Here is a 21510-nt window from a genome sequence, read left to right on the forward strand (position 1 = left end):
ACATCAGATTATGGTCTATTCTATGAGTATGGTAAGTCTTTGGAGCTTACAAGATATACAGATGTTGACTAGGTAGGAAGTGCCTTGTTAGAATACCAAGCTCATATTATTCTCCTGTTAGTATGTATGACCAACATTAGCCTTGTCCAACTGTATCAGCAAGTGTGCGACATTAAATAAGTCGGTGGTCTTAAACCCAGTGTGAATGGTCCTACGAACCTTAGTAATATTGTATACACTTATGCTATGTGTGTGGTTATGAGATAATGAATGGAAGAAGAAGATAGCACACTAGCTCTTCACTCTGTCTCTGTCTCTCTCAATCTCTACATGGTATCAAAGCCATGCTAGGCGGGCTCTCTAAAGCAGGAGGAAGTTCAAGAAGACTTGCAGGAGTTGAAGATCAGGGTTTCTCAAAGACCAAACAGGCTGCCATTGTTCATTGGAAAGGTATGCATTCGTTCATTGTGGTTCCCATTGGTCAAATGGTTGTTTATGGGTTGTCTAGAGCATTTGGAGGTCTGATTTGGAGGCAATAGAGTGCACATCAAGCACCAGAACAACCAAGATCTGCTGCTGTTGTAGCAGCCCCTACCTGCGTGTTTGCGCCTACTGTCAATGCAGGCTGTTGTGGCTGGACAGAACACAATGAAGGCCTATTGAAGCTCTCTAATGCTTGAAAAACCATCTTAGAAGGTCATTGATGGGATCTAGACACAAATGCTTGCCTATTGAGCTCTCCATTGAGTTGTAACAATGAATTGTAGACCTGGAAATAGTCTTGAACTGCTGTATACAGGGTATATATGGCATATGCTTTACATTGGAAAGGGTTTGGAGCTCTTGGACATGTCTGGAAGACTTCATTAGAGCATAGGTATGTTCAAGGAGACATGTACATTGGTTGTCATGCTTATGGGCTGAAGGTTGTTGACAAAAACACTCAAATTTGGAAGCATTTACTTGGTTGGAAAACTGTCATGAATCTATAGACAGCAAGCATTGTTTACACTTGAAGCATTACATGACATTGCTTGGTTCATGTCAAATGTATGACTTGGGATATGTCTACTAAATGTCTGGAGGACTAAGACAAGCATTAAACACTACTGAAAACTGAAGTCTGGAGTTGGAAATTAATGCAGTTACATTGTCTTGGCTGGGTACAAACTGTAAATGCAATCTATGACTTGGATTTGTGAAGACATGATGTCTATGGTTACGCGAATGCTCATGTATTGAACCTAACACCTCAAAGTGAATGTATGACATGATTTGAGGCTGTTTAGGATTTGGATAGACTAGGTTTTACTGAACATTTGTTGACTGCAATCTATGAGCAGGAAGTTTGACACCTATACTTGCTGTCTATGCACTAATTTGTGCCCGTAGGGTTATGTTTGGACTGTTACATGTACTAGCAGCTGTCTATGAAGGTTCGGGACATGTATGACATGTATATGATTCAGTTTTGGCTTTGAATAAGCTGTTGGTCACACTGATAGTTTACAGTTTTCAGATTGCATGTATGAATCCTGGCAGTAAGGCTGCATGTTACAGACTTGAAGCAACTACATAGCATATGTATTGACAAATGTATCTACAGGTGGGACCACATGTTTGTGGATGTTTTTGAGAAGTAAAAGGGTGAAATACCCTAGTTTTGACAATAAATTTGTTGCATAAAACTGTCAAAAACAGTCAAGAACTGCAATGAGATAGGGACACTTGTTGGCTTGCATGTAGTCAGACAGAGCATACGACATGGCTAATGTAGAGAGGACTGACAACATAACCCAGATAGTGGGGGAAAAGCTTGACAATAACAATTATGTCATATGGAAGTTCCGCATGGAGAACTTCTTAATAGGGAAAGGCTATTGGGAGTTGGTGACTGGAGCGGAAGCTGAACCTGAGCTCCTAGATCAACCTACAACTGATCAGAGATGATTACACAGAGCTTGGACAGAAAGAGCTCGTAGAGTCTTGCACTGGCTCTCTTTATGTATCTCAGATGCCATGGTAATGTAGATAATGAATTACAACTCTCCCAAGAATGCATGGGACATTTTGGTCAAGTATTATGGCACCACCACAAGTGCCAGGAAGATACAGTTGAAGCAGAAGTTCAACAACATGGAGAGGAAGAGCAAATCTATACAGGATTATGTCACGGAGGTTAAGACCATTGCGGATCACTTGGCATCTGTTGGTTCACAGGTTGAAGATGAAGACATGGTTGCTGTGACTTTGAATGGCTTGGGGCCTGAGTATAAGTTTTTTGACACTTCTGTGTCTATGCAGGCTGAAATGCATGATTTCAATGAGCTGGTTGCATTGCTTATCCATGAAGAGATTAAGCTTAGCTTGGCTACAGGATCTAGCAGTTCTAAAAACAAGGATGCAGTTTTCTATTTCAATCAATGCGGCCGTGGAAACCGTGGTAGAGGCTATGGATCTGGCAGAGGAGGCCAGCAAAATGAATCCTATGGAAATAACAACCAGTAGGTATCGAATGCAAGAGGTGGTAGAAACTTTAGAGGCAGGGGGAGATATAGCCCTAGAGGTAGAGGCTCCTGGCAACAACAACAGCGTCCATCTGACAATCCGAACAAGGATAAGGATTGTCATTACTATGAGAAGTATGGGCATATTGCCAAGGACTGCTGGAAGAAGCAGGGCAATCAGAAAGGCAAACAACATGGACATTTTGCTACCTCTAGTCAGGCAGATGATACTTCAAGAGATAGATTGTTTACCGTGTAGTATGTAAAAGACAGAGTTGCTGAAAAATGCATTGATGATGCAGTTTGGTACATTGATTCAGGGGCATCGAACCACATGACTCCTCACGGTGATTGGTTCATTGATATGGTGGCTGAAAAACATGGCTATGTCTGTACAGGTGATGACACGCAGCATAGCATTGAGCATAAAGGCAAAGTGCCTCTTGTGGTTCATGATGGAAGAAAGAAAACTTTGCATGATGTATTGCATGTTCCTTTGATTACAAAGAACTTACTGTCTATTGGTCAGATGACGGAGCAGAACTTGCAGGTTAGATTCAACAAGCATGGTTGCTTTATTGAAGAGTTTGGCAATGGATGCAAGTTGATAGCTTGTGGCCACAGGAATGGCAGAATGTTTACTCTTGATGCAACCTTGCCAGAGCTGAATTCAGCTATGTTTGCCCATGGTTCGAGCACTATCAGAGATTTGGAAATTTGGCACAAGAGAGAGGGGCATGTGAATTTGCAAAGGCTGCAAATTATGCAGAAAGAATAGCTTGTTACAGGTTTACCCAAGTTCCAATATTCAGATATTGGTCATGTATGCGATGCTTGCCACTTTGGTAAGCAGTCAAGGTTGCCATTTGTCAGGCATGTAAGGCAGAGTACACGTCCGTTGCAGTTAGTGCACTGTGATGTTTGGGGGCCAGCCCATAATGCATCCATGGGAGGCTTGAAGTATTATGTGACATTCATTGATGATTACAGTCCTCGCTATACTTGGGTTTACATTCTGAAGACAAAGGATGAGGTGTTTGCTGTTTTTCAGCAGTTTGAAAAGGAATTTGACTGCTATATCTCTTGCTTGAGATCAGATAGCGGTGGGGAGTATGTGTCAAATGAGTTTGACAACTTTCTGGCTGAAAATGGCATACGTAGACAACTTACATGCAGCTACACTCCTCAGCAGAATGGGGTAGCTGAAAGAAAGAACATGGTCTTGATGAAAGTTGCTCGTGCCATGATGAATGAGAAGAAGATGCTGCTCTATTATTGGGTTGAGGCTGTTATGACAGCCATGTATATCTTGAATCGGACTTCCACTGCAGGTATTCATGAGATGACACCATTTGAGAAGCTGTATGGCTATAAGCTGGATGTAAGTCACATGAAAGTCTTTGGCTATCTTGCTTATGTGCATATTCCTGATGAAAAAAGGAAGAAGCTGGATCCAAAAGCGCATGTGTGTTTTCATTGGATATTCGCAAGAGAAGAAGGCATACAAATGCTATGATCCCTCTACCAGGGAGACCTTGGTGAGCAGGGATGTTATTTTTGATGAGATGGGTTCTTGCTATGTATCATCGGCTATAGTGCCATCAGATATGCCTTCTACTCATGTATCTACAGTTGATATGTAGCAGAGCACTGCTATGACAGGACCTAGTAGTTAGACAGTATCCCCATGGATAGGGAGATTGAGGAGCTCACCGTCCACTAACAACAGTATGCCAATGAGGGGGAGATATGATATCGCGGACAGCAAAGGAAAAGAGAAAGTTATTAAGGATGTATCCGGGATGATGACACCTGGTAGAATGACTTCTGGATATGAGTCTACTGACACTTTAGACAGTGAACTTGGTATTTCGACTGTCTATACGCCTGGCGCAAGGCAGAGCAAGTACATTTCGCCTCATGAGAGAGGGGAATCGAGCAGTGCACCACAGCCTAGACGCTCACAGAGGGTCAGATACCCTGTTGACACATTGGCATATAGTGGTTACACTGCAAAGCATTATGCTTACATGACAAAAGTGATGGAGATCAAAGAACCAGGTACATATGCTGAAACAGTGGAAGATGAGAACTGCTGTGCAGCCATGGATGAAGAAATGATTGCCTTGGCTGAAAATAAGACATGGGATCTTTGTGCCACTGCCTGAAGGAAAAAGGACCATTGGCTGCAAATGGGTCTACAAAATCAAATGCAAGTCGAATGGCAGTGTGAAAAGGTACAAAGCCAGGCTGGTTGCTAAGGGTATGCCCAACAGTATGGACTTGATTATGAGGAAACATTCAGCCCTGTTGCCAAGATGGCAACCATATGCACTATGATTGCTTTGGCTGCTGCTAGAGGCTGGAAATTATAGTAGACGGATGTGAAGAATGCCTTTATATGCAAGCTGAAAAAGGCAATGTACGGGCTGAAGCAGGCTCCGAGAGCTTGGCATGCTAGGATCAGTAACTACTTGCAGAGGTTGGGATTTACTATTGGTAGGGCTGATCACAGCCTATTTAAAAAGAAGACTGACAGTGGCTTGGTAGTGCTGGTCATATATGTTGATGATTTGATAATCACTGGTAATGATGACTTGGGCATATAGCATGTAATGAAGATGCTGAAATCTGAATTTGACATGAAAGATCTAGGTGAATTGAAGTATTTTTTGGGTATTGAGGTAATTAAGGTTGAAAATGGTTTATGGATGATGCAGAAACATTATGCCATGGAAATGTTGAAAAAGTATGGCATGGCTGAATGCAAACCATTGGATACACCCCTTGATCAGAATGTCAAGTTGGACATTAGCACTGGAGCTGAAATTCAGGATGTGACTATGTACAGGCAGATGGTTGGAAGTCTAATCTACTTGACCATCACTAGGCCAGATTTGAGTTATGCAGTTGAGCTCATAAGTCAATTTATGCAGAAGCCTAGGAAGCCACATTTGGATGCTGTTAGGCGGATTATGAGATATGTTAAGTCCACTGTAGATTATGGGCTGTTCTATATGTGAGATAAGCCCTTGAAACTAGTTGGATACACAGATGCGAATTGGGCAGGATGCTCATATGATCGCAGATCTACGAGTGGTTATGCTTTTGGCTTTGGAAGTGGCATGATCAGCTGGAGCAGCAAGAAGCAACCAACGGTTGCATTGTCTAGTACTGAGGCAAAGTACAGGGATCCTGCATTGGCAGCATGTGAGATTTCATGGCTACTCAAGCTTATGGCTGATTTGGATATTTAGGTGGATGCTCCAGTGACCTTATTATGTGACAATCTCAGTAGTGTACTCCTGGCAACGAATCCAGTATACCATGCCAGGACAAAACACATAGAGGTACACTACCATTTTATCAGAGAGATGGTTCTTGCAGGGAGAGTAGATCTTATGCATGTGAGGACTGATGAACATGTTGCAGATATCTTTACCAAGTCTTTGGGTAAAGATAAGTTTAGTAGTTTTAGATAGCTACTTGGAGTTCATCAGATGATTTGAGCTTGCAGGGGGGGGGGGGGGGGGGGGAGAGCCACACAGGTGGCTTGTAGTGCCAGACAGGTGCATCCACCCAAATGCTATAAAAAGATCCCTACCACCAAGTGGCATGAAAAGTCTATCGTGGAAGTATGGCAATGCATACGGGATCTGACTCTTGACATAGCAAATTTGATCCATTTTTCAAAAGAAGACCACATTGGGAGTCTACAGGACATAGACAATCACCCAGTATCTTTAGATGTTGCAGGAGAGCACCTGGTGACACAAACGCGTTTGTGTCACAACTTTTGGATTTGTTAATCTAAAATCACGAGTGTGTTGGGCATGTTGTGAATAGCCTAGGGGTGAAGTCTCATCTCATTTGGACTAGTTTTGGACATCCAAATAGTGAGAAAACGGTTTACAACCTATTTGAAACACACGTTTTGAGTGTTTTTGCTGAGAGCAATTAGAGTGTCTGTATGTATAGAAGTTAGTTGTACACTAGATTAGTCTAGTAGCACTCTATAGAAAATATATAAGTGTATAGACACCACAACAGAAACGAGGCATAGACGCACAAAGTCGAGCGCGTCTATCATTGCGTCTATATGCGCGCGTAAATAGACGCGAATTTTGTGTCTATATATCCACGTAGATAGACGCGTTTTCAGACGTGTAATTATTTAACCACCTGAAATTGGACTTAATATAATAAAAAAACCAGAGTTAATAATTATTTTTGCATTGCTCTCTAATGAATGGCAATTCCTCCGATTGACAAGCCTGATATAAGTAATTAGCGGCAAGCGACACAAACCTTATTATACAATTAGTAGCAAGAATTGCATGTATCTCATAATTTCTCTACTTGAAGATGATAAAAAGTACTTTCTTTTTATTATGGAAAATTCAATTTAGCTTTAAACTTGACTATTGATTCTCAAGTATGCACATGTGCGTATGATATTTTCCTTAGAATTAAGAATACACATTGAATCATTAAGCAAATTAAGTATGTTACAGTGAATGATCCATCTCATCTTCAATGAGATCAGCCCTTGCTAAACTATCTACTTCTAGGTCTATGTTACCAAGAGGTAATGAAACAAATAAGTCTATCCCACTATCAGATGTGTTGCTATATTGCTCAATAACTTCATCACCATCCCACTATCAAATGTGTTTCCTTGAATAGCTTGTTATCCCAATTAGAGCACGAAGCAGAAACAATCTTGGTCAAAACATTAAGCAAAATCTTGTTGGTGGACTTAACTTGGCCATTGGCCTAAGGATAGTACGAAGATGACCTTGGGTGGATAGTTCGAAAGGTAGAGAGTAGATGCTCAATGACCTCATTCCAAAAGTGATTCCTTTGATCATCACTAACCAACTCAATCAACAACCAAAGCAAGAAATCACATGTTCCCTCAAGAACTTAGCCATTGTATAGGCATCATTCTTGGGGGTGGCTCTATTTGGCCACTAGAATGTAGTGTGCTTGTGAATACTGGGTAGTTAGAGTGATAGGATCTACAAAGTCAATCTCCCATTTTTCAAAAGGTTGTCTAGCAAAATGACAGGTGATAAATCCATCTTGTCCTTGCAAATAGGAAATTTGGGGCATTGGCACTTATCACAATGCTTAACAAAATGTATCGCATCCTTGAACAAGGTGGGCCACCACAACTATAACACTTTATGTGCTATAGCTTGACCATCAAAATGTCCACCAACAATGCCGCCATGGGCTTCTTGGATCACATGCTCCATATCATGTTCACAAACACATCATCGAAGAAGACCATCCTGCCCTAGTTGATAGAGTTGGATAGCAATCATCTAGTAGAGTCAGGTCTTAATCAACAAGTGAGTGAGACAAGCCTTCTCAATGGGGCTTTCACGAATTCTATTATCTTAAATAGCAACAATATCATTTGCCCAATGGGGTGTGAGATCAACCTTGAATAATTGGGCCTCCTATTGAAGTTAAAACAAATGTACATCGGGTAAATTATCATCAATGCCTATTGCCTTTTCTCCACATGTCAATGGAGACATGTGATCAGCCATGTAATGTTGCTTTCCTTTCCACACAATCACATAGAAATCAAGCTCAAGAAAAATCAATAACCACTAGGCAATTTTTCCTATAGCACATGGCTTGTTCACAAGATAAAGTAGAGCTTAATGATCAATAAAAAAACATGAAAGGAGTGGCAAGCAAATAATGTTGAAACTTTTTAACTCCATAAACCATTGCTAAATCTTCTCGTTCAATGGTGGAATAATTCATCTTAGTCTCAATGAGCTACTTGCTTGCAAAGCTCACTAGAATGTCCATGTTATGTTTACCAACTTTGCACAAAACAGCTCCAATGGAAATTTTGGATGCATCAATATGAACATGGAACGTGATTGTCCAATCTGGGGCTTGTAAAATGGGTGCAATGAGACAAGAGCCTTCTTTAGGGCCTCATAGGCATCCTAACATTCATTAGTCCATTTTGACACAACCAAAATATTATAAAGTGGATTGGCAATAGTGGCATAGTTTAGAACAAAGTAGCAATAATAAACATTATGCCCAAGAAAGCATTGAATACCCTTCATATTGGTGAGAGGTGGAAGCTCCGTAATAACCTTGATCTTGGTGGTATCAACAGCAATGCCATTCTTGGACACATGTCCTAGAATGATGACATGGTTTTTTTGGGCACACATAACAATGAGCTTCTCATTCACTTTTTTGAACTTTATATACATGCCCTCTTTCCCTTGGGCGGTCACCCCCTTTTTACATGGCCGGCCGTGGCCTAGGCCCCTTTTTCCCACTGTCCTCCTATCTTCCTAGCTTCCTTCCTACCACCATCTACCTTTACAAATTGCACGGGTGAGAGCTTCCTTCCTACCACCTTCCTACCTTTACAAATTGCACGGGTGAGAGCCTAGCACTCTTAAAGTAAATCATAGTGCGCCTTGCGCTCTTTTACAAAAGTATTGACTTGCACTTTTTCTTTTGTGCATTTCTCCTTGATTCAGGACTTTTCTGCACTTCTTGTGTCTCCATGTTTCTCATGGTGCACCTTTGTCTCCTGTTTCACTTGTGCCTTGACCGTGTCTTCTACTTTAGATTTTCCCGATTTTCCACCTTGTTCATCTGAGGGTTAACACATTTCAATCAATACCTAGAGACTGGTTCTCAAAGAAAGCAAGCCAACTTTGAAATGTATCCAAGACTTTTGATTTTTGCTTAATAGGGTATGCTTAGACCTTATGTGTATAGTCATCAATGAAGATAAAAAAATACTTCGCGCCACACGTAATGACTTGCAGGGTATGGGACCACATACATTTGAATGAACGAGACAAAGGCTCACTCATGTGTGTCATACCATATATTTTATGCATATTACATGTCTGCTTGCCATATAAACAATGATCACAAGACTCAATGTACTTATAGTCAAGGGGTGGAAGATATTGCAAATGGGTAAGCATTTTTATTCCTTTCAAGGACATGTGGCCAGTACAAGGATGCCAAAGAGATACATGTGGAACTACATCCACTGCCAAAACATGGTCAACTAACATAGATATAGGCAAGGGGTAGAGAGTATTGGACTTAACACCATGTGCAATGACAAGATTTCCATGGGTAATCTTTCATGAGGGATCACCAAAAGAAACTACATAACCTGCATTATCCAAAGTGCCAACAGAGATAAGGCTCTTCATGAGAGCTGGTACATGACGTACATAATAAAGAGTAAACATGTTACCTGAACCAAATTGTAGCTCTAGATATCACCAATACTAATGATTTCTAATGCCAGGTCATTACCCAAACGGACAGATCCAATCATACTGCAATAAGAGTGAAACCACTCTCTATGAGGAGTCACATGAAAGGAAGGCCTTAAATCTATCAACCAACACACTAAGTATATCCTAACAAAGCATCAATCAATTGTGAGGTATCAAGAGAAGAAGCTACAAGTATGAAACCATCATCAAAATCCATCTGCACGATATGAATCTCTTCAATCTTAACGTTGGACTTGCTAGGAATAATACAGTGATCATTATTTTTGTCATCTACTTTACCCATGTCCTTTTTTTCTTGTCCTTGCGTATTTTATGACACTGTTGCTAAATATGTCATGCTTTTCCACAGTAATGACATGTCGATGAGGACTTATGGCCACATGACTTACTACGAGACTATCCACATGATTGAGAATGAGACTACTAAGAGCCTCTCCCATGGACTTACTATGAGACTATCCATGTGACTGAGAATGAGACTACTGAGAGTCTCTCCCATGGCGGTCATTACCGCTCCTACCATTATTGCCTCTAACTATCAAACCATGAAAGGTCCACGAAGCATTGACATTCTTTCTATTAACCTCTTCATCAAGAGTGCACCCTCTACACGTAGTAACTTTAGCCCATCAGTAGGCATGTTTATACACATAGCGATACAAAATATATCCCATGATTCAAGCAATGTAACCAAGAGGAACAAAGGGGAAAGATTACACCTGAATTCAATCCCCTACAAAGACAAATGACTGAGAATAGAATGAAACTCATTTAAGTTACCGACATGGTGGAAGTGCCCTCCTTCATACAAAGGTCCATGAGTTGCTTCAACCAATACATTTAAGAAGCGAGGCTATGCTTGTCATAGACATTAATAATCTTATCCCATAAATCCCATGTGGATTGCCCATCAGAGACAACATTATAGAAAACCTGCTTAGAGAGAGATAGAATAATGGTGGACTTACATAGCTCATCCAATTGAGCCCAATCCTCTACATCAATACGTTTGGGCTTGACACCCTCATGTTTCAAAGTCTTAACCTACATTTTCTATGCTAAAAGTTGTCATATTTGGGCCTTTCAATAGCTATAGTTGGTGCTATCCAACTTGTCAAGATTAAAGATAGCACTACTATTGGAACCACCAGCCATACTAAGACCAAGCAAATGTACAAAAGGGGAAAAGAGGGTATTGTAATAACTTGCAAATCAGCCCCAAAACCACTACCACATCGAGCTAAAAACAAGGGGAATTTCCAAAGTAATGAGTTGTCCACAAAGTCAATGCAAAAGGCAATTAAATGGAGGTGACTACTCGCATAAATAGTGCAATAAATTGCAATGACAACATACTGAAAATGAAGTACAATAGTAAGAAATCAATGCCAATGAGAGGCAATCACTGACACAATACAAACTGCAACTACCAGGGGATAGTTGCAACTAGCAACTATGTGAACATGCGGATGGCATTGAGAACTATCAAAGGATCAATGTGTCAAACTGAGATACATCCCATAGGCATAACCATCGTGCATAGAGTAGGTCTCACAAGTAATAGAAGAGACCAACTAGATGCACAATGGACTGAGCAATGTAACAAAAGCTCAATACATAGCTAACCAAGATGCATGCATCATTGATAATAGCATGACAAAGATAAGTTCATAGCTCAAACTATCCACTGCAAATGAATAAGAAACCTTGGTCATCTCAGCCCTCTCACATTTGACTACACACAATCGACCTGACTAATCTTCAGATGAGAAGGTAAAGAATAACCAATAGGCTTACCATCCTGCATATAGAATCAACTCCTTTTGGGATAAGTACAGAAGTCCCTTAGAGAAATTGCATGTAATGTGCATACCAAGTACATGTGAGGCATATCCCATGTCCTTAATCTCAAAGCTCTTCTTGAGTTAAGTCTTTAAAGTATCCAGCTTAGCATGAGCACTCCCAACTATAAGCATATCATCAACATAAAGCACCAAAATAATAAGGCTACCATCACAAGCCATCTTCGTGTATAAAGATGATCCATATCATTGTGAGAATACCTTTGCGAATGCATGAAAGCATCAAACTTATGGTACCACTCCCTAGGTACATGTTTAACCCTATAAAGATTCTTCTTCAATTTGCATAGAAAGCATCAAACTTATAGTACCACTCCCTAGGTACTTGCTTAACCCTATAAAGATTCTTCTTCAATTTGCACACTACGTATTCCTTGCCTTCTCCGCAAGCCCTTTAGATTGCTACATATAAATGTCATCATGTAAGTCCCCATGTAAGAAAGTCATCTTCATATCCATCTAATAAAGATCCAAATCCAATTGAACAACCAAGGCCAAGACCAAGCATAGGATAGTCATTTTGACTATATGAGAAAACACTTCATTGAAGCCAACACCATGATCATGCTTAAAATCCTTTGTGACCAATCTAGCCTTATATGCTAGCTTAGGGTGACTTGGGGTACTCTTTAGTTTGTACACCCACTTGCATAGTAATGCACATTTTCCATCAGGCAAGGAAACTGAGTCCCATGTACGGTTCTTCTAAAGCAAATCAAACTTAAACTACATAACCCTCTCCCAAGAATGAGAATCACCTCTGCATATAGACTCCTCATAGGTGAGTGGCTCAGTAGAGTCTGCCAATGAAATAATCCATAGAGGGCTCAAGCAATCAATAGGACATACAGCTCTAGTAGAGTATCTCAAAGTTAGCTATGGGGCCTGTATGATATGTCCTCTCTATCTAATAGCATGATCCGTAGATTGTGGGCCACTACATCATCAACAACTGCAGCAAGTTGTCTCACTAGGACCAGTTTTACAATAATAGGAGGCTTCTCTTAAAAGATCAACTTGCATACTTCAACTACTTGCTCACAATGCTTATGCATATTATTCTCATGGAAAATCACATTATGGCTATGGATAACCTTTTGAATGTATGGATTCCAAAGGTGATAGCCCATCTCACTTGTATCTCCATATCCATGAAAGATGCATTTGACAGACTTTGGATCCAACTTATTGCACTTATCCTTGGGGACATGATAGAAAGTCTTATATACAAAGACTCTCAAATAAGCATATGACAATGATTTTCTAGAACATGCCTTCTCTACAATGTGACAACCAAGTGCAATGCATGGGGATCTATTAATGAGATGTACAACAATAGTAATTGTCTCAACAAAAATAATTATGGTAAGCATATTGTCATGATCATGTACTTTGCAATACCATTCTAGGTTGGAGTTTATGAAGTGATCAACTGATACTTAATACCCCCTTCATCACAAAACTACTCAAATACCTTAGACACATATTCACCCCATTGTAAAAGCTTAGGTATTCCAGTCTATACTCAGGTTGGTTCTCAATAAGAGAAATAAAGAGCTAAAATTAGCTAGAATATCTGATTTTCACTTAATAAGATAAGCCCAGACCTTATGTGAATAATCATCAATAAATGTCACAAAGTATTATATGCCACCCAATGACTAATAGGACATAGGACCATATACATTAAAAAACACAAGAGCTAGAGGCTCACTCATGCATATAGAGTCAGAGTTTTATGTGTTTGTTTACAATAATGACAATGATTAGATGAATTAAAATACAAGTAATCAAGAGGTAGAAGATACTAAAAATGAGTAAGTACTTTCATTCCTTTGAAAGCATAGCCAATACATGGTTAACATACCCAAATACAAAGGATAGAGCTCGCTAGCCTTGGCATGCAAAAACAAGCGACCAAGGGTAAATTTTCGTGGTGAATCACCAAAAGAGACATTATATCTTATATCATCCAATTGTTTAGCAAAGTGTAGGTTTTTGGTCCAATTGTTTAGTAGAGAGTACTAGGCTTTTGGTCAAAGCTAATACGTGATGTGCATTATGCAGAACAAAAGAGTTGCTTGAAACAAATTGTAGTCTAACATCCCCCATGCCAATGATATCCAATGTAGTGTTATATTCTAATCTCACAGAACTTACAATATTGTAATAGGTATGAAACCAATCCTGATGTGAAGTAACATGGAAAGAAGCCCTCGAATCAAGCAGCCAACCAACACTGAGAGTAAGTACATAAAGCTTTAGTTAAATGAATAGCATCAAGAGATGAAGCATCTAATTTATAGTCATAATCAAACTTACGATGGCCTTACGTTGCACTACATTTGTCTCTTCAATCTTTATGTTGGACTTGCTAGGGATAATGCTATAAACATCATACTTTGCATTATCCAACACTTTCTCCTTTGATTTCTCATTGTGCATTTTATGGCATCGTGGCCCAATATGACCCCACTTCCCACAGTAATGACATGTCAAAGAGGACTTATACCTATGGGACTTACTACAAAATTGCCCATAGAACAGAGACTTGTCTCTATTGGGATGTGAGTCTCTACCATGGTTATTATTGCCATTATGACAATTTCTACCTTTAATAATCAATGCATGAGAAATGTCAACTAAATTAATGTTCTTCATGTTTAGCTCTTCCGTCAGAAGAGCACTCTCTACATCATTACATTTAAAACCACCTTCAAGGGGATGAGCACTCATAGTAGTACAAAAGGTGTCCCATGACTCAAGTAATATAACAAAAGCAAGAATAAGGACTTGATATTATCTTCAAACTAAATACCCTGCAATTCAAGTTGATTGAAAATAGAATGAAACTCATTCAAATGAGGAGATATAGCCATACTCTCCTTTCAAGCAGAGGTCCACAAGCTTATTTAGCTTGTATAATTGAGATGTAGGTCTTTGCTTGTTATAAAAAGCGAAAATCTTTTTCCATAATGCATCAACACCACCCTCAGTGTCAATAATATTAAAATACAAATGTTTTGATAATGATAAAATGATAGTGGAATTGCATAGCTCATCAAGTTCTATCCAATCCCTTGCATCATAAATATCGGGCTTTATGCCCTCTAACTTCAATGGCTTAACTTACCTCTTCAACACCAAGACTTTCCATATCTATGTCTTTTAATATTGAAAGTTATTGCCATCAAGCTTTTCAATGTTGGAAATAGCAATATCTGCTAATGAATATGCCATAATATTTGCAAATGACAAGAGGATGTGGGCTGTTGTAAATTCAATAAAATAGTCCCAAAATTTATATAAAAGGGTGAGAATAAATTATGGTATAATTGTCTATAAATTGTAAATTCAATCGTGGGCAAATTGCCAAGAAAGCAAGCTTCCACTAATAGGGATATTTGAGTAGCAATCTAAGATATATAGAATGCAATTGGCAGGGTGGCAATCAAGTACCGACATCAATCAAAGCATATGCAATCAAATCAATCCATGAGCGGAGGTAACTATATCCAATAGTATATAAGAGAGCATATACATGAATGAAGAGTCCCACTATCTCAAAGAACCAAGCTTGCTCTGTCAAGTGTAAGTACAACCATATTCCACTAGAAGCGAATTCGAAATGCAAAGTGAGCAAGCAAAGCTTAAGACATATACATCAAAGCATCCAAAAAGCCCAAGGTCATTACAAATACATTCGGGAGTATAAGCATCCAATGAAGCTTCAATATTTGTAAGTGAGTAAGCACGAAAGCTCAAAGCAATTGACCATGACCAATGCCCAAGTGCATCAAATGTAGCTCAAATTCAAGTGTCAAAGTGAGTCATAATCACATATCCAAGCTTAGATATCAATGCTAGACATCACCATAGATATATAACATGAATACCATATAGGCACAATAAGCATCCAAAGCATGAAGGTCATTGTTGTATACTTGCTGTCTAAACTATTATTATAGCAATAAGCACTTCAATGACTAAGCTAATCAATCTCTAATTAGTCTAAAAGCCTTTTTGGAGCATCAATACATCATTTGGGCATTGCGAACATTCCCCATAAGCATCAATAGAGCATAAACCAATCAAATGCTTGTTGTTCAAATCAAAATTATTTTGTTCTATGTAAAACATAAGATTGAAAACTACACAGAATCAATTTTATGAGTTATTAAATTATAGCTCTCATCATGCTCTTTGTTTCTAGTTGTAGAATACCTGAATCTGATATCGTATACAAAAGTTATGACCAAAATATGAAAGTGTTATCAAGTAATCATAGGTGTCCACGATTTCTACAGCATGCTCTCTATCCACTCAAAATGGATACAATGATTGCTTCTCAGCTCAATAAGTACTTAACAAGGCTCAACTAAGCCCTGGGATGCTCCTCGATAAGCCAGGAGCACAAGCTAGAATAAGTTGGGAGAAGGCTACTCTCACAAAAGGAGAAAAGAGCTGCACACGAGAGACACAGAGAGAGAGAGAGAGAGAGAGAGAGAGTAGAAGAAGAAGACAAAAGGAGTATCCCTTTTAAGAGTGTTTTCCTCCAAGGCCCATTTTTCTTCAAAGTTTGTTTTCTGAGGGCTTGGGAGGCATGCTGTGCATGTCATCCCATTGAAACGAGTAAATTATAAGGTAGTATAGATTCGCGTGTCTTTGAACTGAAACGATGGGGATTGATGCTTCGAGGGGGACCTTCTAATGAAGAATTGCAGTAACGCTCAAAGATGACCTACATTTCTGTAGGGGATTATCTGCAACAATATCGAGTATGGTAAGGCTTTGATCCCCCAGCCTATGATGGTAGAGGCCATTGTTGCTCATTGCTCAACAATACAGCTCTCTTGAGCAAGCGCAGGCAGCAACAGCTAGGACAATCGATAGAATTCAGCTCTCAAGCAACACTCCGGAGCACAGAAAAATCAAAATTGAAGCAGAAATGGAGCTTGACGGAGGCAGAAGACCCACAAACAGTAGGTAGCAGATACCCAATGTGTTAGAGCTTGTCCGACAGATGGAATGCAAACTGAAAAACAGGGGATATCAAAGTCAGCTTGATTAAAGTAATGAAGCCTGACAAAGGCTCCACAGATCACAAATTGATCATTGATCATAGGCAGGAGATCCACAAACAGGAGGTAGCAGAACAACAGGAATGGAGCCTAACACAAGCAGAAGACGCTGTAGCAGCACAGGAATCACCCATGCCCAAACATCTCTTTGGAAGAAAAGGGAAATTGATTTTGGCCTCCATTCCTTTTGCCATATGTCATCTTAGAATCCTCAAGCACGTCCCAGCAACCATCACTATCACTTGAGTTTCGGATTGGAAGAGCTTGATAAGGAGTAATACAATTCCGGGTACTCAGAACATCATTTATCTGATCATTCTCCTTAACTCACAGAAAAATGATGATGTTGGAAGGGCATGCTAATACGGTAGGCAACTTTGGAGCCTCATAACATTGTTACTCTGATCATTCTCCTATTTTCACAGCATTGTGTTCTAAATATTCTGGATATATTATTCCCTTAATCTCTTGCACTGCAGTTTATTGGCTCCTTGTTCTCTTTGTTTTCTTGAACAGAACAAGTTTCTCACACCTACCAGGCACCACAATGGCATGCAGAGATCTAGACTTGCTATGGAAGGAGTTGCAACTCCAGCACAATCAGAAGAGCAAGAAGGTATGTAAGCACAATGTATTACATTTCTGTACGACTTCATTCATTAGGAAGTCAGCACTCTCAGATGATGCATCACAGATAGGCCCAAGGTTCCCCAACTTCAGCCACAAACAGTCAAGGGAGTCCCTATGGATGGATGGTCGGCACAATCCACCTTGGGTCCAACAAGAGTTGAGAGTGAAATCTGGAGAGTCCTCTACTGCACGGGACTTTATGGACTCAATAAAGGCTTGTGGCAAACAGAAGGACCTGCACAAAGGCAGCAGGATCCATGGTGATATTCTTAAAACAGGGTTGCTTAAAAGGGACATTTATATTGGCTCTGCCCTAGTCCGGATGTATGCCAAATGTGGGGCACTTGCAAAAGCACAAGAAGTGTTTGATGGGCTTCCAGTGCGGGATGCAGCCTCTTGGACCGCACTAATTGCTGGTTATGCCCAGCATGGGCTCGGTGAGGAAGCGTTGAACTGCCTTGGACGGATGCGTGATGAGGGCTTCTCCCCAGACGAGGTTACCTTTGTGTGCATTTTGAAAGCTTGCAGCAGCATAGGAGCAATCGAGAAGGGCGAAGAGATACATGCAGAGCTTCACAGGCTGGGGTTATTAGAAAATCATAATATTGTGCTCAGCACTGCATTGCTGAACATGTATGCTAAGGGTGGTGCACTTGGCAAAGCGCAAGAACTGTTTGATGGGCTTCCAGTACAGGATGCAGTCTCTTGGACTGCCTTAATTGCTGGGTATGCCCAGCATGGGCTTGGTGAGGAAGCTCTGAATTGCTTTGAGCGGATGCGAGATGAGGGCTTCTCTCCAGATGCAGCCACCTTCATATGCATTTTAAAAGCTTGCGGCAGCATAGGAGCAACTGAGAAGGGTGAAGAAATACATGCTGAGGTCCACAGGCTGGGGTTGTTGGAAAAACATGGTCTTGTTCTAGGCACTGCGTTGATAGACATGTATGCCAAGTGTGGCGCACTCACAAAAGCTCAAGGAGTGTTTGATGGGCTTCCAATACGAGATGCAGCCTCTTGGACTGCATTAATTGCTGGGTATGCCCAGCATGAGCTTGGTGAGGAGGCTCTTAACTGCCTTGAACAGATGCGAGAAAAGGGTTTTTCCCCGGACACAGTCACATTTTTGTCTGCCTTAAAAGCCTGTGGCAGCATAGGAGCAATGGAGAAAGGTGAAGAGTTACATGCTGAGATCCGCAGGCTGGGGTTATTGAGAAACCATGATATTGTGTTAGGCACTTCATTGGTGGACATGTACGGTAAGTGTGGTGAACTTGCCAAAGCACAGCATGTGTTTGATGGGCTTTCAGTGAGGGACACAGTTTCTTGGACTTCACTGATTGCAGGGTATGCCCAGCATGGGCTTGGTGAGCAAGCTCTAAACTGCTTTGGGAGGATGCGAGCTGAGGGCTTCTCCCCAAGCCCAGCGACATTTGTATGCATTTTGAAAGCTTGCGGCAGCATAGGAGCAACTGAGGAGGGTGAACAAATACATGCTGAGGTCCGGAGGCTCGGGCTATTGGATCATCATGATATTGTCCTTAGCACTGCATTGGTGGACATGTATGCCAAGTTTGGTGCAGTTGCCAAAGCACAGGAAGTGTTTGAGGGGCTTCCAGTGCGGGATGCAGGCTCTTGGACTGCACTCATAGGTGGATATGCTCAGCTGGGTAAGGCCGAAAAGGTTTTTAATTTATTCAGGAAAATGAGAGGAGAATGTATAGAGCCAGATGGTGCCACCTTCAGTGTTTTGCTTACTGCTTGCAGTCATGCAGGTCTAGTGGGGGAGGGACAAATGTACTTTGATATGATGAGCAGTGTCTATTGCATTGTTCCAAGTTCAGAACATTATATTTGTCTAGTTGATCTTTTCAGCCGTGCAGGTCACTTTGACAAGGCAATAAAGGTGATTGAGAAGGTACAGAGTTCTGATTTGTGGTTGGCTCTGACTGATGCTTGTCAAAATTGGGTAAATGTAGAGCTCGGGAAATGTGCATTTGAGCATTCTCTACAGTTGGATGATAACTGTGCTACAGCATATGTCTGCATGAGTAATTTATATGCAGCTGCTGGCATGCAAAAAGAAGCAGACAAGGTTGAGGCTTTGAGAACAAAAAATGGAGCATGGAAGATACCAGGACGCTGTTGGTTGACTGATGTACATGGAAATTTAAACTCATTCAGTGTTGGGGATAAGACCCATATGCAGAGCAATTGTATGTATACCAAATTAAAAGACGTGGGTAAAAAGTTACGGCTGGAAGGGTATTCCCCACATTTGCATTGGGTGTCACAAGCCCTATCAGAATATGGAAAGGAAGACATGCTATGAGGGCATATTGAGAAGTCAGTCACTGTATGTGCTCCCATTAATATACCTGGGTAGTGCATGTATACATGTCACAAAGAATATGCATGTTAATGGAGTATATAAGTTTACTGTGATGTTGGTGGTGATGGACTGATGTAGATGTATATGTGTATTGATCCAAAGCATATATAAATATATCACAAATCTATACATATATAAATATTTCATTAGATAACAAGTCTAACCCGGTAAAGGATAATCCAATGGAGACAAATTATGGATGGTTTTAAAGGTACGACAGGCCAGTTCTAATTGACATTTATGTCAAATGCGAAAACATCAAGAAAGTTGAATATAGAAATTCTCGAGGTAGACTTAAGCAGATGGGCTATGCCTTGGAGCTCGAAGTCCATGGTTTTTGCTAGTTGACGGGAGGTCGAGTGTATCAGTAGGTAAATTTCGCGAAGAAAATCCCACCTTAATTTGTCATTTCTTTGGAACCCACATATTTTTAAGACTATCTTTGTTGCGATGAGTGGGGCTCAAGCGTGTAAGTAGGTGAATTTTGTAAAGAGAATCACATCTTAATTTGTCATCTGCTTTGGGACCCACTAACCTTTAAGGAAGTCTATCTTCATCATCTTGATGAGGTTGCTGATAATATCAATTTAAGCTGGACCGCTTTGATCATCCACTCTTTAGTTGTGGTGGGCTATACGATCAAACCTTAGATAGACTTTGATACTAAGAAAACCAAAATTTAGGATGGAGTTTTACAAGATATGCCAATCAATGTAGCGTGCCCAACACCAAGGAGAGCAATCTAAGCGTCAATGGGACATCCTTGTAGACCCTACTAGTGTAAGTTTGGTATTTCTAATTGCATGACTTTGACAAAGTACTGGTGTTGAAGCGCACAAGAATGCTAGGCTGCTCAATTAGGGAAATAAAGTTATCATGTAGTATTCCCCTTGCTTCTTTCCCACATATTGGGGTTGGGTTCTCTCTCTCTCTCTCTCTCTCTCTCTCTCTCTCTCTCTCTCTCTCTCTCTCTCTCTCTCCACACACGCACACACACACGCTCATGTGGGAACCAAAGTTATCATGTGGTACTTCCCTCGCTTCTTCCCTGTGCATTGGGTCGGGGCATGCTAGGATTCTTTGCCCTCTTTTTTCTCTCCACGCGTCTCTCTCTCTCTACATGTTAGGGTTGGGGCATAACTGGACAAAATTGCCAAGATAAAGGCACTTGGAAAGGAGGGCAAATGGTCAATTTATAGAGGTGGCAAAAGTCATTATAGAGGAGTTCAAAAGCCTAAGCACAAAGTTACTTTTGGGGCAAATGGGAAGTTATCGAGGTGCCAAAGCCATCATAGAAGCACTAAGTTAATTGTGGGCCATAACTTATTACCCAACTTTGATAGCTTTAGTAGTCAGCCTTTCTTTGTTGTGTTAATGATGCCCTGCTATGGGTTTCTTTTTGTATCCATGGCTCCCAATAAGGATGTCAAGATTGTGGGAGAGAAGGAAGGAGTCTCACTTGTAGCTTTCTTGCTTGCACAATGGGGGAATACACACAAGGGTGGAGGCTGAAAACAGTTTTCCTCTTCTTAGTTGTGTAAGCCAAAAAGAAGTCTCATACAAAGAAATAGAAGAACCCTATATATGGGTCTCAAACCAAACTCAACTAACTAAGGTGGCATACTAACTGAGCCACGAACTAGAGTAGATAAGGATAGCTGTCATCTAGCTATTATTCATGGGCGGTGTACCAATCGCATATGCAACTGACACGTCGGTGACATA

The 21510-nt window shown here is 40.6% G+C and overlaps 1 protein-coding gene across 2 annotated transcripts; it reads left to right on the forward strand.

Moving 5' to 3' along the window:
* The first annotated feature begins 16192 nt into the window (after positions 1–16192).
* On the forward strand, positions 16193–20103 carry LOC148011114 (putative pentatricopeptide repeat-containing protein At3g25060, mitochondrial). 2 transcript variants are annotated; one of them, XM_087670606.1, is made up of 3 exons: positions 16193–17133; positions 17283–17382; positions 17461–20103. In XM_087670606.1, exons 1-3 carry the CDS (start codon positions 17123–17125, stop codon positions 19723–19725), a joined length of 2376 nt encoding a protein of 791 aa, XP_087526732.1. In that variant the 5' UTR covers positions 16193–17122; the 3' UTR covers positions 19726–20103. The 2 variants fall into 2 exon arrangements, with proteins under 2 accessions (XP_087526732.1, XP_087526731.1); XM_087670605.1 differs by having other exon boundaries at positions 17283–20103.
* The last annotated feature ends 1407 nt before the right edge of the window (positions 20104–21510 follow it).

This window comes from Lygodium microphyllum, chromosome 28 (genome assembly GCF_053477565.2).
Source record: "Lygodium microphyllum isolate KBCC chromosome 28, Lygodium_microphyllum_v1.1.10, whole genome shotgun sequence".
NCBI classification, from domain to species: domain Eukaryota; kingdom Viridiplantae; phylum Streptophyta; class Polypodiopsida; order Schizaeales; family Lygodiaceae; genus Lygodium; species Lygodium microphyllum.